This window comes from Diceros bicornis, chromosome 25 (genome assembly GCF_020826845.1).
Source record: "Diceros bicornis minor isolate mBicDic1 chromosome 25, mDicBic1.mat.cur, whole genome shotgun sequence".
Lineage (NCBI taxonomy): Eukaryota > Metazoa > Chordata > Mammalia > Perissodactyla > Rhinocerotidae > Diceros > Diceros bicornis.
The window spans coordinates 23058981-23074950 of record NC_080764.1 but is presented as its reverse complement, the minus strand read 5'-3'; the positions used below and the strand labels follow the sequence as shown (position 1 = coordinate 23074950).

Below are 15970 nucleotides of genomic sequence, written 5' to 3'. Positions count from 1 at the left end.
AATGGATAAAATACCTCATAATATTCTCATGGGTAGAGTAGATAGAAGTAGTCAAATGATAGTTCTATTAAGTGGCTTCAATGTTGGTAGAAATACCATGCATAAAGATTGCTACTTTTAAATTTATACTAAGCTGAAGAGAGGTTCTTTGGGGATATATCATGGTGTGTTGAATTCCAGTTATAGAAAACATGCTCACTAAATCTACAAATGATACAGAGGAGAGAAGTTAATAAGCTTGGAAGACAGACTCATGAGTCAAAAAGATCTAGATAGGGGAAACATGACTTCACAAGTCATTGAAAAAACATACCTAGAAGTTTTCATTGAGTACTGTTCAATGTGAGCCAACACCATTACATAACTCAAAAAATCGTGACCTGTATTAAGGTGGGTCTTAGATCAATAATGAGGTAACAATTTCATTGTATCATGTTTTAAATAGCTGCTATTTTATTTTCATAATATATGAAATAATTTCATAATATATGTAATATATGTTCATTGTAGAATACTGGAAAATGTAGATAAGCAAAAAGAAAATAAAGATCACCCACAATTCCACCACTCAAAGATGAATACTATTTACATTTTAGTGTTTATCATTCCAGACTTCTTAATGCACATTAAAAATGTTCACACACACTATTTTTACTTAAAAAAAAAAGGATCATACTACAAATGCTGTTTTGTAACCCTTTTTTTTTTAATTCAACAGTATATCAAGTCCCAATATATTCTACACTAGTCAAATGACATCTAGTGTATTTTGCTCATTTCTGCTCACCACACTTTAAGAGCGTCATTGCAAAATTTGAGAACATGCAAAGAAAGAAAAAGAACAGTGAAAAGTATGGAAATATAAGTTCATCTATCCTCTATTGCCACACGACAAAAGGCTGATGCAAATGATAGTACTTAAATGAAAAAAAATTGAAGATTTATAAGAAAACAATATAGCTACACCTGAAGAATTGTCTTGGCAGATGAATTAGACTACTTTATATTGACTCATATGGCCAAACTAGTACCAACTTATGGAAATTACAGGAAGGTAGATTTCAACTAAATAGAATTGTTTTTTTTTAATAACTAGAGCTGTCAAAAAACGGAACGGATCTGGTCATTGGAGGGCTTAAAAGGGCTGGAATAACTAACTGGTAAAAGGATGTTAGAGGTAATTTCTCCAAGTAAGAAGCTGGATTACAAGGCCCCATTCTATTTGGAGATTCTGTGATTCTAATGAAAAACTTACTACAGAAATTAATCCCCATCCAATATGAAGCAAATCCTTAGTAATTAAGGCCTTAAGAAATAGAGTCAAGTGCTTTAGAGCTGCATGAGAAATAATAACCCTAATGATGAACATCAATGTGCTAAATGCTTTGCATTCATTTCTTTATACCTCATTTAATCCTTAAAACAACCCTATACGATAGGCACTATTACTATTTCCATTTTATAGAAGAGGACAGTGAGGCTTAGAGAGTTTTTTATATTTATTCAAGGTCATTCTTACTTTTGCTGAAAACTGCAATGTCTCCCAAGCATACCTGATTCCCCATCATACAGCTACTGCTCACTTAGGAGGTAATATGTAATCAAAAGCATCTTCAGAAAAGTTCTTATCTAGTGAGCCCTCAAAGGTCAGTCATGAGATTATTTTTCTAAGTAGAAAAAAATTAAGGATTTTTAAATTTAATTATTATTCATAGAAAAAGAATGTTCAGATTAGACTATCTAAGCCATATACTTGAAACTTTTGTGAATAAAACAGATTCAAGGAATAAGACTTAAGACGTGGTCAAGGAAATCTGAATCACAGAACTTCAAATCTTTGCCGTTACTAATTATGTGACCTTGGGCAAATTCTTAATCTTCCTATCTCTTTAGTCCTTCATTTGTGGAATGAGGATCAACCACTTAAGGTTGATATAAGAATTGAATGAGACGACATATGTAAGCATTTAGCACAGGATCTGACACTATTATTACACAACACAAGTAACAAAGTGTGGGGGGGGGGTGGCAAACTATTCCACAATTCATTCCAAAATATTTAAAAATATCAAAGTGTCATTACATTTGAAGAGAGAGGGGCCATAGTTTCCATTATCCTGTAAATAAATTTCTGATGACAATCATTTGAGAAATAAAGTAATTTCTGATGACAATCATTTGAGAAATAAAGTAACAACTAAACAAAATGTGCCTTCTTAGGAATTTCATTTTATGCAAAGGATCATCCAAAGAATAAAATTTCAACTCTCATTTTCTTCAAAGACACTGTTTTAGTTGTTTATTCACTATGAGATAGATAAATGCAGGTTTAAAGGTTATTGGGTTTGATTTTGATTTTTACAACCTGGTTCAAACTACTCTAATGAACATGTTTTATTGTTTTCTATGTGCATTCTTGTTGTAGAGCTACTACTGCTACCTCTGACAAAACCAGCAAAAGAGAAAACCTCTCATTCAAGAAGTATATTGTGGGTCACAATTTTGATATTCTATTTAACGTTACCAACATTAAATAGTTGGTATTTTATTCCTAAAATTTGACATCTATTCTTCTTTTAAAATGGCACAACTGAGAAACTATTTAAAAGATGTTTGCCTTTAAGTTCTATCACAAAGATAGGTTTTTTAAAATACCATTTATCTCAGTGAAATTAACTGAAGTTCTCACTGTTATCAATGAATTCTTTAGTGTTTTTTCCAAAGAAACTGAATATTTTGAGAGACCTCTTTCAGGATATAGTCATAATCATAATCATTTTTATAACTGATATGATCCACTGGCAAACATATTTATTTTACCTGCAACTTAAAACTATAAACAAATAAACTGCTTTTGCATAAATTACCTGTGACTAAGGGCAATTATTACAGCCCTAATCTGAAGCATGTACACACTGTCTGCTTGTGTTTGAAAGTGAAAATTATTTGACAAGGGAGTACACACAAGAGTCATCACTTCTAAGACCTACTAAAAAAATGTCCCATAAATATTCATTGTTCTGAAGTGATAAATGTGATAAAATGTCACTGTCAACAAGTATAGATTATCACATATGGAGCTTTTTTAAGTCCCATCAACTACTTTCCAACTAAATTCATTTCACTGTAATACAAATGTTTCCATTTTCCCTATTAGCCAGTACTGTAATTAACTGCATTATCTGACAACTACAGCATATGAGAACTTGTGTAAAGAACACAACGTCATCGTCCAAAAGTTTGTATTCAACACTTGTCAAGAGTAGCACAGAACAGTTTTTAAAAACCAAGAAAATCATTTGGCTTTTTAAAATTCTTCACCAGTACAGCTGGGTTGCCTAAGAGATGTTTTAGGGTGAAGGTATGAATGATGACTGATGCCTCCAAAAATATCCAGCGGAAAATGAATAGCCATGATTTTAGAAACTAAAGAGCCTTCCTCGAATTTTTTCTAATGAATATTCTTCAGGCTTCCTCCCCCCACCAACGGATTTTGTTTGTCCATCAATTCAACTTTTAAGTTAATACTTTCTCAAATATGCAAATCAACCTTGCTATTTTTACGGTACTGCCTGCTGAATAAAGACCTTGACATTTTTGTAAATGTCATCTTAGAAAGATTCTCCAAGCAATATTAGTCTCACGTGCAACATCTTCACATTAAAAGGCCTCTACTACATTCCATAGCCACTATCCCAATCCCGACCTAGCATCCTTCATCCTGAGATATAATAACCAAGTTTCACTCAGCTCTGTACAGGTAACTGAAAGTACTGCTGGGGCTGCCTAACCTGCTTCATCAAGTTTTGCACACACCCTGTACTTATGCCACCTCATCAGAAGGTTCACTTTCTTCATTTTGTGGGATCATATTCCACTACACAGCAAATGCCTTCTGCAAGAGAAGGCAGCAGCAACCAAAGGCTGTGGCTTTTGCAGGCTAATTGCATGCACGCAATAGCTGCTCTGCCAATTTCATTTAAATAGACAAAAAGGCTGGGTTGGAAGCCGATAATATATAATAAACATTGATGGAGAGCAGGTGGAACGCCGATTTTCTTCCAGCAGCACTAGTACATGTACAAGTTCTGCACCACAGCTCAGAGAAAAGTAGCTACTGACGCATTGATGGAAGGCTATTTTAAAATTACTCAAAGAATCCAAGGCATCAATCTGACTGGGAGGCTCATGCCTCCTCTCCATACACACGGTCTGTTTTCCTACCTAATTTAAGAATGAAGCGCTGGCAGCCAGCAGGTGCAATAACCCGGAGGAGGAAGCCGTATCCATCACAATGCATAACGAGGTATGCAATCCCGGAGCTGCTTCCCGTCCTTACCTTAGCAGATTAGATAGGGGCAGGGGTCCGGATCCACCGCCCAGGATCCCTCCTTTCCTGCTAGACAGGAGTTTCTCCACCAGAGCCACATTTCCAGTGCGAGCAGCTTCCAGCAGCTCCTGGTCCTTCCCCATAGTCTCTCAGCGACTCCCTCACAGAGTCCTTTTTCCCCTTTGGGTCCTCCTCCCCGCCCACCCCCACTCCCCAAAATCCAGGGCCCTCCTCGCCCCACCCTAAAATAATGCCAGAGCTTCAGCACGATGAGATGCCTGCAGCCCCGAGCCGGGAACACCACTCTCTCCTCCTCTTCGGGGCGCAGCTTTACAATGGGGATCAGACCATGTCTTGGAAGAGGGGCTGGCCGAGCTGGGAGCCGCGACGCGCCCCCACAGCCACTCCCCTGAATTCCCGAGGCCTCGTTCCCGCGGGTGGGGCGTGAGGGGGTGGAGACCGGGGGGGTGCTTTGGAGGAGCGGGAGGAGGACGGTAAGGACTGAGGAGGTCGGAGGAGGAGGAGCAGACCGTCCTCGCTGGAGCCGGAGCGCAGCGAACGACCGCGGCGGCGGCCCGCGCGCCCTCGAGCCCTCGCGCCCCTGCCCGGGCTCTCCTCAGCTCCCGCGCCCGGCCGGCTCGGCGGTGAGGCGGCGGCGTTGAGCGTGGCGGCTGCGGCTCCGGCGGCCGTGGCCCGCGCCGAGGCCGGGCGGTGCGGACGAGCCGCGGCGGGCGCGTGCCGAGGGCGGCGGCGGCGGCGGCGGCGGCGGCGGCGGGGCCGCAGGGACCGGGGCAGGGTGGGCGCCCCGGTCCGCCGGCGGCGCCTCTGAGGCCTGGCGCGCGAGGCGGCCGGCGCGCGGGGGGCGTGTGCGCGCGGGCAGGTGCGGCCCGCGGGTCTGTCCCGAGTCGGGCGGGGGGCTGGGGGCGGGGGAGGAGGCCGGGCCCGGGGTGGGGGCGGGGCGCCGCGATGATTTTACAGCATCTCCGTTTTCGTGGGCGGGGACCCTCCCTCCTCCAGTCTCCTTGGGAGAGGTTTAACCGTGTGAGCGCTGGAGTTCTCCGGTCTGCCGCGACTCCTCCGCCGGGCCGGCGCGGGCGCCACGCCTCAGGTCAGTCACGACGCCTGAGGGAAATGCTCCATGGCGGGGGCAGGTGCTGCGGGGAAGGGGCCCTTCTACAGCTGCTTCCCTCGGCGTCCGGGCAACTTGACCGGCGTTCTGCCCTTCCACTTACCTCCCCGAGCCCACTGAGATCTGCCCTTGGTTAGAAAGAAGAGGTTTGTTTTATCCTAGTTTGTGTGGCACTGGCCGCTGGACGGTTTGTGAGTGTTCCAGTTTTTCTAGGTCTTTCATCAGCCCCATATTTCACTTGGGCTTTGAGGATCTGCTGACTTGTAAAAATACCAGCAAAAAGGCTCTCATTGAAAAGTCCTCCACATCCACACTGGGAAAAGTATAAGTGGCATGGATTAGAGACCCACTTAATTTGCATATGTCATCAGCAATGCATGTGCATGGATGGCTTGATTTTGTTAGATGCTCTCCTTGCCCACGGTGGAGAACACACGTTTATTTTCTTTTGCAACTTTCTGTGACACCTTGCTTTGCCTTGCCCTTGAAATAGACTTCATAAATGTTAACTTGTTGATAATCGCTTGGGAGGAGAGGGACATAATAGGCACTTACCTCAAAACAACCTAGTGAACTGGATATTACTACAGTATATCCGTTTTGGAAATGAGGAAATAATGGCTCAAAGGGTTAATTAAATTTCTCAAGATGCCAAACAGAGTAAGGGGCTGACAGAACTGCACCACAGAACTGACTCATTGCGTAGCCCATGCTCTTCCCAATATACCTTAAAAAATAAAATGGACAGACAATAATTATCACAGACATTTGATGACCAGTTACTATATACCAGGCACTATGCTAAGTGCTTTCCATGTTTTCTCAACCCTGATAACAGTCCCATGATATGGGTACCATTTTTATCCCTATTTTACAGATGAGGAAACTGATTAGGCCAAGATCATGCACTGGAAAGTGAGCCAAAAGTCAGATCCAGGACTGCCTGCTATAGGCAGAGGTTTTAAGTAAATAACTGGGGAAAACTTAAAAGACATTCAGAGATAAATAATAAAAGTTTATTTAAAATTTTTTAGTGGAATTCGGTGTTCTGAGATTTCATTTGAATGGATCAAAATATTAAGTAAACTATGATTACTCATTGGAGGTTTCCTGAAGGAAGTAGATTTTGAACTAGGATGGTTTTTTGTTTGTTTTGTTTTAGTTTTAGCGTCTGTTTTAATAATAAGATGATATTATATGTATTAATAAGATGATTCCTGACATAATGGGACTAGCAGACCAGTTAAAGAAATGAGAGGTAAGGAGCCATTGAATTCATTTTGAAAATGGCATGCAGAAATCCTTCTTCCACTTTCCTAATGTTGCCACCTAAGCAAAACACACCTTTCCCAGAATAAGTATTCAATTGGTCAGAGCTAAAAATCACCTGCAGTTTTCACAAGCAGCATTTTATCACAGCTGAGTTAGTGATCGAGAGGCTCCTGAGTCATCATTAACAGAATCAACCCCCAATGGGAAAACCATTAGTAATGATTTACTCTTAGAATCGGTGCCACAGTTCCAGGCACTCTCTTGGTATACAATACTCAAAGCCAGTTTTTCAAACCCGAACTCTTTGTTTTTACTTACATCATAGCTTCTTGTTGAAGAGGAAAGAGTTTGGCTGCATGGAAACTAACATGCAAATTAAAAGTGAAATCATTCTTCCAAAAATCTGAAGAGGCCAAAAAAAAAATTCAGATTTTTTAAACATCCAGATTTCAAGATATTTTGCATCTGTCTATAGTGGAAAGAGCCAGAAAATCTTGGGAAGTAATTAGAAAGGCTAGATCTCAGTTTGCACATATGTAAAATGGAGAAGCTATTGGGGGCCAGCAGGGTTGCATAATGGTTAAGTTCACGCGAGCCGCTTTGGTAGCCCCGGGTTCACCAGCTCAGATCTTGAGCCAGGACTTACTCACCGCTCATCAAGCCATGCTGCAGCAGCCTCCCATATAAAAGAGCTACAACTCTACAACTATAATATACAACTATGTACTGGGGCTTTGGAGAGAAAAAAGAAAAAGAGGAAGATTGGCAACAGATGTTAGCACAGGGCCAATCTTCCTCAAAAAAAAAAAAAGAAGTTATGTCTGATGGCCTTCACTGGCCTTCCTTTATTTTTTCCCATTTTATATATTTTTATATATGATGAAATGAGACGAATCTAGAATTGTTCCTGGTACATAATAACATAGTATGCAACATTTATTTATTTATATATTAAACCATATGGTATCTACCCTATAAGGTAGATATTATAATTCCTGCAGAACCTCTGAATCCCTTACTCTAAATTCTGATATACACAGATCTAATGCTGTACTTTTTGGCAAGTTGAGAATTATTGCTCCAATATACACATATTGCAAGTCACTCCTCTTGAGGTTGATTAATAAAAGAAGGGACTAGGGGTTGAGACTGGAAAAGGGAGGAAAAGACAAAGCAAGTATAGAAGTGTTTACACACACACAAAAAGCTTTGGAAACCTAAAATAAATTGAAGGAACATGAATCCAGATCAATCTTAGAACTATATACCAAGGTCTGTTTGCAGTGAGAAGAGGAAAAGATGATGTCTTACAGCATGAAGTTATCAACTGAACTAAGATAGGATAATTCTGTGACTTAGGGAGTGGGTTTGGAAAATACCTACTTTCTCCATCTTGAACTCTGCACTTAATCTGCATAACTGAGGCTATGATAGGCTGTGGGACAGAAGTCAACATCTCCAGGTTACAGAATATGAAGATACTAGACATCTGAATAGAAGACCAACTTCTTGCTTTCTGCATTCCATTTAAGTTTGTCTCTTTATGCTTGCCTGGCACAAACGCTGCCCCTCATGATCTTCCTGAGGAAACCCAGACACCAAGCACATCATGATGTTTGCAGTCTTTCTGAATTTATGGTCTTGAGTGTTGAAGGCCATGGAATGTCAATCGCCCATCTTCTCCGGGTTCTAACCAACTGAGAATAGACACAAGGAACCAAATAGGCATCTCATTATAGTATCATCTTTATTATTGGTTAGGTATCTAATATCCCACAAAGTGCAAGGATCCCTACTAAAACCAGGCTGGAAATGAGACTAGGATCTACTTCTTTGTAAATGTGCACCCTGAGACCTGCCTGTGGAGCAAGTTAGATCTGCAAATATGGTTTCATATACCCAGGAGACTAATGTCTGTCTGACAAATGGAGTCAGAGGACTGGAGAGATTGATAGGTTTCCAGGGCTGCCTTTACAAAGCATGCTGCGACAGGTCCTGATCCAAGTATGCCTACCGTCTTGGCGTAGGAAGCAGAAGAAAGCCCACTGCCTTTCATAGTGAGATAGGCATGGCAGGAGAGAAAGAAAACCAGAGTTGAACCTGTATCTTGTTTTGAAAGCAAGGAACCCCACCCACTAGTAAGTGATTCCGATGGATACAAGTATGGAAAGAAACCAAAAGTGTTCACTGTAATGCCACTCCCTCTTGGAAAGAGGAGCAGAAGTTTCTTCCCCTCTAGGGAAAGATCATCACACCACACAACATTACATCACCATCCTGCTGATTCTGTCATTAACTTCCTCCTCTCTCAGAGCCACTCTGCCTATGTGTTACTACCTTTGAAAGCCTGTGTGCCCCATGGCTGACCCAGCACACAGCCCACATTTTTCAGTGGGCTCTATCACACAGTCTCTATCACACTACTCAACTCTGCCATTGTAGCATGCAAGTAGCCATAGGCAATATTCAAACAAATGAGTGTGGCTGTGATCCAATAAAACTTTATTTATGAATACTGAAATGTGAATTGTGTACAATTTTCATGTGTCACAAAATATTCTTCTTTTATTCTTTTCAACCATTTAAAAATGTAAAAACTATTTTTAGTTTACTTGCCATACAGGCTACAGGTAGGATTTGGCCCATCAACCGTCAGCCTACAGATTTAGAAGTAACTTATTCTAAAGCCCCTTTGAGGGATGCTGATTCTTTGCTTGGCCTGATTGTTTAGGGTGGTGGGAGGTGGGGACAGGAGCCTGGAATCAAATTGTCTCTTCTAAGGCAGCCAAATATGCCTAGCCTGGACAGACAGGAACCCTCCACATGAGTAAATCCTCTCTAATTCTCTCATATCTCAAGAAAGACCTTTTCTCAGGATCCCCATCATGGTCATTTTACTTAGCTTTTTTGTATTCCATGCGTGTGCTCTTTTTTGCCATGATCACAGCAAATAGGTTAAAGGAGGGACCCCCCCGAGCTGAAACTCAACCTATGAGGAGATGGCTGATGCTGGTATCTCTAACATCAGACAAGGGGCCCCACAGGGCTGAGACCCATACCTCTTAGGAGGGGGCACTAGCTGATTGGTGCTGGCCTGAGGTGTGTCTGAGGGAAAGTAATAGGCTGGTTCGGCATGTTAGAAAAACTGCAAACTGGTTTCAGCTGCTGCTTCTGGAACAATCTGCCACTGCCAGGTTGAAGTGTAGCTGGAAGAAGTGCAGTCTCCCTCTAGTGCCTTCTATTGGTGGATCCTAACCAAGACCCAGGTGGCAAAGCAGTAATGTGGTTTGCAGAACATCACAAACGTGTACGTGAGAATAAGTTTAAAGTTGAGAGACAACTGGCGGCCCGGGTTTGTATCCCGGGCGCGCACTGACGCACCGCTTCTCCGGCCATGGTGAGGCCGTGTCCCACATACAGCAACTAGAAGGATGTGCAGCTATAACATACAACTATCTACTGGGGCTTTGGGGGGAAAAATAAATAAATAAAATTATAAAAAATAAAAAAATAATAAAGTTGAGAGGCAATAGCATATCAACTCGTATAACTGCCCCTTGAAAATTAGGTTAAGCTAGTTTCAACTCTTCCCATCATCATCACCTTTTACACAACCATTGATTTCACAACCAATGTCCTACCCACAACTTCTGAGAATTCCTAATTCCCTATCCCCACTCCTTAGACTCCTGGTATTCTGCCTCCACTCCTAAAATGCGTGGACCACTTGGATTCTGCTTCCTGCTCTAGTTTTAGTGGAGAACTCACCCATTACTAGGTTCCATAAAAAATCCAACCATTTTCTAAAAATTTGAAGAGTCATACATTGTTTCTCACAGAATTTCACCAACCACCTGCTAAGCCTTTTATTCATCTCTTCAATCAGAGCTGTCTTTGTCACACTCTGCCACTGTCCAAAGGCTCCTGAGTCCAACAGTTAACTCTCCCTACCAACAGAGCCCCCTGAGAATTGTAGTCCAGTGGGTAGCCCAATACATTCAACTGTTTTTCCATGGGGAACATCCTCCCTGGATTTTGATGAATAATATTTTCATTATTTCATTAGTTCTACAACAAGGCGTCTTGTTACAGGCATCTCCTTGAAACTTCAGAAAGAGATTTGTTAAAAATATTGTGTGAATGGGGAATTGACAGTAAATGGAAATTAATTGTACAATGTCCATATAAGCATTTTGTTAGGAAATTAAAAGAAGCAAGGGTCAGAGATTGCCAGACAAATGCCATTTTTAATCTCATTATATTAGAATCATATCTATTATGTGTAATCAGTACTGTCTGTATAGAAAACAACGTCAGAAAGCCCTTCTAGACACTTTTTCTCCAAATGATGCAAGTGGAAAACCATTCCAGAATCTCATTTTTATTAGTCGTCAGTTGCTGACATAATGAAATACATGGAGGATATATTGTAAAAATGGGATGTTTACATTAAATAACATTATTTGTATGCATTTTACATTTCTCTGCATAATAAAAGGAATCATGATTTCATCAGATGTTTTTTTGAATTCAGAGCGCAATTTGCTCCCACTTTTCCAATCTTTGATATGAGGGCAGGCTGTCTTATAATTGAAACCAGAAGAGAAATGGCAAGAGAGAGGGCAAGATAGAAGCACTGGACTTAATGTCCATTAATTTCTAATAGTTTAAATGTTTGCTATGCTGTTTCTCTCAACTCTTCTTCAGCTGTGTGTGTGTGTGTGTGTGTGTGTGGAGAGGAAGGAGGGAATGGTTGGGAGATGTATGATCCATTTTCACTGGTGGAATTCCTGTTGAATACACCTCATGGTCACTTCAAGTTGTCATTCTGCTGCTTCCACTAAAGAGAGAACAAACATGGAAATATAGTTATGGAATTAAGTTAAGAAATTAAATAATGTCAGGGAATTGTGTTAAGAAATTAAATAATATATAGATTCTCATTAAGAGATACCAAATATAATTTGATAAAATGCTACAAATTTATTAGGTTTTTAAACTTAAACTTCTTGCTAATTAATTCTAAATAACTGATTCTAACAGCAAGAGAGAAAGCATGGGTGGGAACTATGTTCTGGGATTTTTTTAATAAAAAGAACACTACATAATGTGGTTGAGTTGGTGTATTATAATTACCTCAAATCTTTTCATTAATTTATAGATCATATAGAGAAAATAATGCCTTACATTTGATTGGGAGTAAAATTGGATGCCAAACAAAAAAATTGAAAAACTTTTCAAAAATATTCAGAGGAATTGGCTCAATTGGGTGAATGGGCCAGCATATGGCAAGTGACACAGACAAGTTTTATACTATTTTTTATAGGGAAAAAAAATTCATTCTTAAACCAAGAGCTTTATAGAATTATCTTAAAACTGTCTAGGACAAAATATTTATAAAAAGAATGAAAAAAGTGATCACAGCGATCTAAGTATTAAAAAATAAATTTTTAGGGGCCAGCCTGGTGGTGTAGAGGTTAAGTTCTTACACTCCGCTTCAGCAACCCAGGGTTTGCGGGTTCAGATCCTGGGCGCAGACCTACGCACCACTTATCGAAGCCATGCTGTGGCACGGTCCCGTATAAAGTAGAGAAAGAGGGGCATGGATGTTAGCCCAGGGCCAATCTTCAACAAAAAAGAGGAGGATTGGCAACAGATGTTGGCTCAGGGCCAATCTTCCTCAAAAAAAGAAATAAATAAATTTTTATATCCAAAGTATTTTTAAACATCTTTAAAAATTAAGACACAATTATAGGTATGGTGTTTTTGTACTGTCACATTACCAAGCTGGAGCTAAGTTTCCCAAAGTTCTCTTTATGGTATCACATTAGGGTTGACCACAAAAGAAATTTGCATATTTGGAAAGCAGAGGTAAAGTAGTGCCATTATATTCTGAAAGGTGGTGTAGGGTGGTCAGGCACTGTTGAAGCTCTCACACCATTTGTCACTAATCTAGTGTCTTACTTTGTTGCTGTAGGGCAGCAGTCAAGCCTGTGGCTCCTCCAGCTCCTGCCATATCTCCTACTTCAAATTCCGTGAATGCTGGGCCAGGTGCATGTTCCATGGTGAAGGGTGCCAGATCCTTCTGTAGGCCACCCATATTATTGACATTGGAGACAGCAAGAGACAGATGCAAGTTCCTGTTTGTCTTCACGGGTTCCATTTCCTTGTGGGTTCCAAAGTGTCTTTGCTCTCCCTCGCTTCACATTTAGATTTTTCCCCAACTGCTGGCCCTACTCACGTACAATAACTTCGTGCAACAGCCTTACATGAACTTATTTACTAGCTCCCAAAACCATAGAAGGTAAATTTCTATTTTAAAAAATCCTGTTATTTCATATCACTAATAACAGTTCTACTTCTCTGAGAAAACTGTAATTAATACAGAAATTAGTATTGGACATACCCAGGGGGCTAGAGCCTTAAGAGCGGGTTCCCTGAATTGGTTTATTTGGAATTGCTTGTCTGATCTGATTAGATATGAAGGCATTAATGATCCTGTTGCCAGTGGTAAAGGGGACACTGGTAGTCCATGGCAAAGAGTTACTTAAATTATCCCTTGTAGATACATGTGATTAAGAGTACTGAGAAAGCTAGGATTTGGGGCCAGCGCGGTGGCACAAGCAGTTAAGTGCATGCACTCCGCTGCGGCGGCCCAGGGTTCACCGATTCAGATCCCGGGCACGCACTGATGCACTGCTTGGTAAGCCATGCTGTGGCAGCATCCCATATAAAGTGGAGGAAGATGGTAAGAGTATAAAGAGGTTGAGTGATTGCTTCTAAGTGTGCTGGAAAACTTGGAGAAAGAAAATGAGTTCAAAATTTTAAATTCCTGGCTTGAGGTCCAGATAAGGGACCAGAAAACTTCTGCTTCTGCCCTAAAAGAAACATGTACTTCAGATAGTCACAAGGGAAAGGTTTCTGAAAACTAGGATGAGCAACTTGCCCTGGTTTGCCTGGGACTTTCCCTGTTTTAGTTCTGAAAGTCTCATCTCCTGGGAAATCCCTCAGTCTTGGGCAAACCGTGATGGACAGTTGGTCAACCTACAAAACCAACCCCAAAGTTAAATCCTGCAAGCGGCTGAATTACAATGTAGATTGTATTCCCATCCTTGTAGGGCTCTTTTGTTAAAGTGAAGGCATTGTTTGGGAAGCAAAGGGACCCTGAAAATTGGGAGATTGCAATGAAGATGATGTTAAACCCCTAAATTCTGTTGACTTTCCTTTGCCAGGAGGAGCAGCTTTCTCCCCTACCTGAGAAGATTAATCTTCCTTTCCTGAGGAAGCTGCCTTGCCAAGGCCTGCATGTTTTTCTCAGAACCTATATCCAGTGCTTCTCCTTGCTTCTGGACTTATTACCAGAATACTTGAGTATTACCAGACTCAAGTCCCAGGAGGCCCCGGCAAAAACTGTAACCCGTGGCATAATACACACAAAAATAAATGCAAGTATTTGCCAATTTATATTGACACAAACAGAGGCAGCACAAATAAGAATGGATCCTAAGGGTGCTGGATCAAGTTGGAAGTGATATAATGTTGTGGATCCACCATATTGGAATCCTAGTATTATGCAAGTATTTTCAATGAGATCTTACATATTAAGTGTCAGGCTTTATCTACTGAACAGAACAGGTAGTAGAAGTTCAAGGTATCCAGGATTTGCAGAGTGAAAGTTTGCTTTGGCCCTCCTGTGCCTCCTAGAGTTCCATGTTTCCTTCCATTTCAGGAATTCATACATTTCTCAGTTTTGTGCCACCTCTTCATCATATATATATTAACATATATGAAAGCAATTTATTCTTTCAGTTGGAAGAGTATGGTAGATTGCAATATGACACAAATTCTTCCCGTCCCCGTATGCCAACACCTTGAGTATGACTCTGCTGCTCCTCCTGTCTCTCCATAATTTGAATGTAGGCTTGGCCATATGATTAGCTTTATCAAATGGTATGTTAGGAAAGGTGATACAAGCAGAAGTTTTAAAAGTACTGGCATATTGGAGCTTGACCTCTCTTGCTGCTGAGAACCCTGATACTTGAGTTAGCCTGTTGAAGTGACCATGTGGAAGAGAACCAAGGCACCCCAGCCAGTCGCCAGTCAACCACCAGACGTATGAATCCACCCCAGACCGTTCAGGCCCAGCTAAACCACCAACTGACTATGCTGCGTGAATGAACCCAGGTACGATCAGTAGAACTTCCCAGCTGAACTGAGCCCAAAATCATAACCCAAAAAGTCATGTGCTGATGAATGATTGTTGTTTTAAGCCACTAAGTTTTGGAGTGTTTCGTTATGCAGCAAAGCTAACTAATACAGTTGCTCAGAGTATCTAGTCCTATTTAACATGGTTTAAATTTTCTCCATGACATATAGGCAAAATTGTCTGTTGAAAGTGAAGAAGGTTAGGTTTAGGTAGGGAGTTTTTGCTTTTGCTCCTCGTTGCAGAAGTAAATCAATCATGAATAAGTAAGTAAATAGTCAAAGGATTTTAAGATCCCAGAGAGTTTGGGAAGATGTGAACTTATAGTTTCAGTCATTCCTTTTCCAGAAACCAGATATAGAAGCAGAAAAAGTAGATTATGGAATTGTTCCTGGGTTAAGTTTTTGTTGAGTAGGTGTAGTAGAAGGAGTAAAATACAATGATGTTGAGGATTTTGGTAAGAGAAACCTTCTTTAGGTCATCATTCCATGGGAAATAACAGCCAAAACTTCTTGAAAGCTTTGTATGTGCCAGATATTTTACATGGATTATCTCATTTAATTTTCACAAGTTCTTGAAGTCTATGCATCTAAAAATGGCATCTAAAAAACGCAGGCTTTTTTCCCTCCACATAGCATCTGCCAGGAGGGAACTTTAGGAACATTGCATTAGGTATTCTAACCTTGGGCAACCATTAGGCTATGCATTTGACCAATTCTGCCCCTTGCAGAATAGCTTTCATTGAATTGAATCGTAATGCCACGTCCTTGGCTTTTATCAGCAGCCATGGGACATCTGTTATCATATAGGATGTAGGAATGTTCTTGGAAATTTTGTCCAGCACTTTATTTAGTGAATTCTATCTCGAACCCACATTTACAAAGAAATTGAACTGCGTTAGAAAAGTTTTGCTACCACTAAGGAATTCATTTTTCTAATAATAATAACTCAGAAATTGACTTTCCTGCTTTCCACTTTAGCTCCCAGGAAACTAAGCCAAACTTAAAGTTTGACATATTCATGATCTTTTTGCATC

General features: G+C 40.8%; 1 protein-coding gene across 2 annotated transcripts in view; it reads right to left on the bottom strand.

Annotated features, from left to right (window-relative positions):
- Positions 1 to 4493, bottom strand: part of ANKS1B (ankyrin repeat and sterile alpha motif domain containing 1B) — a 758303-nt gene extending 753810 nt beyond the window's left edge. For both annotated transcript variants that reach the window (XM_058568586.1, XM_058568587.1), the window contains exon 1: positions 4340 to 4493. In XM_058568586.1, the coding sequence (XP_058424569.1) occupies positions 4340 to 4473 (134 nt within the window). In that variant the 5' untranslated portion in view covers positions 4474 to 4493. The remainder of the gene's footprint in view (positions 1 to 4339) is intronic.
- Positions 4494 to 15970: the final 11477 nt, after the last annotated feature.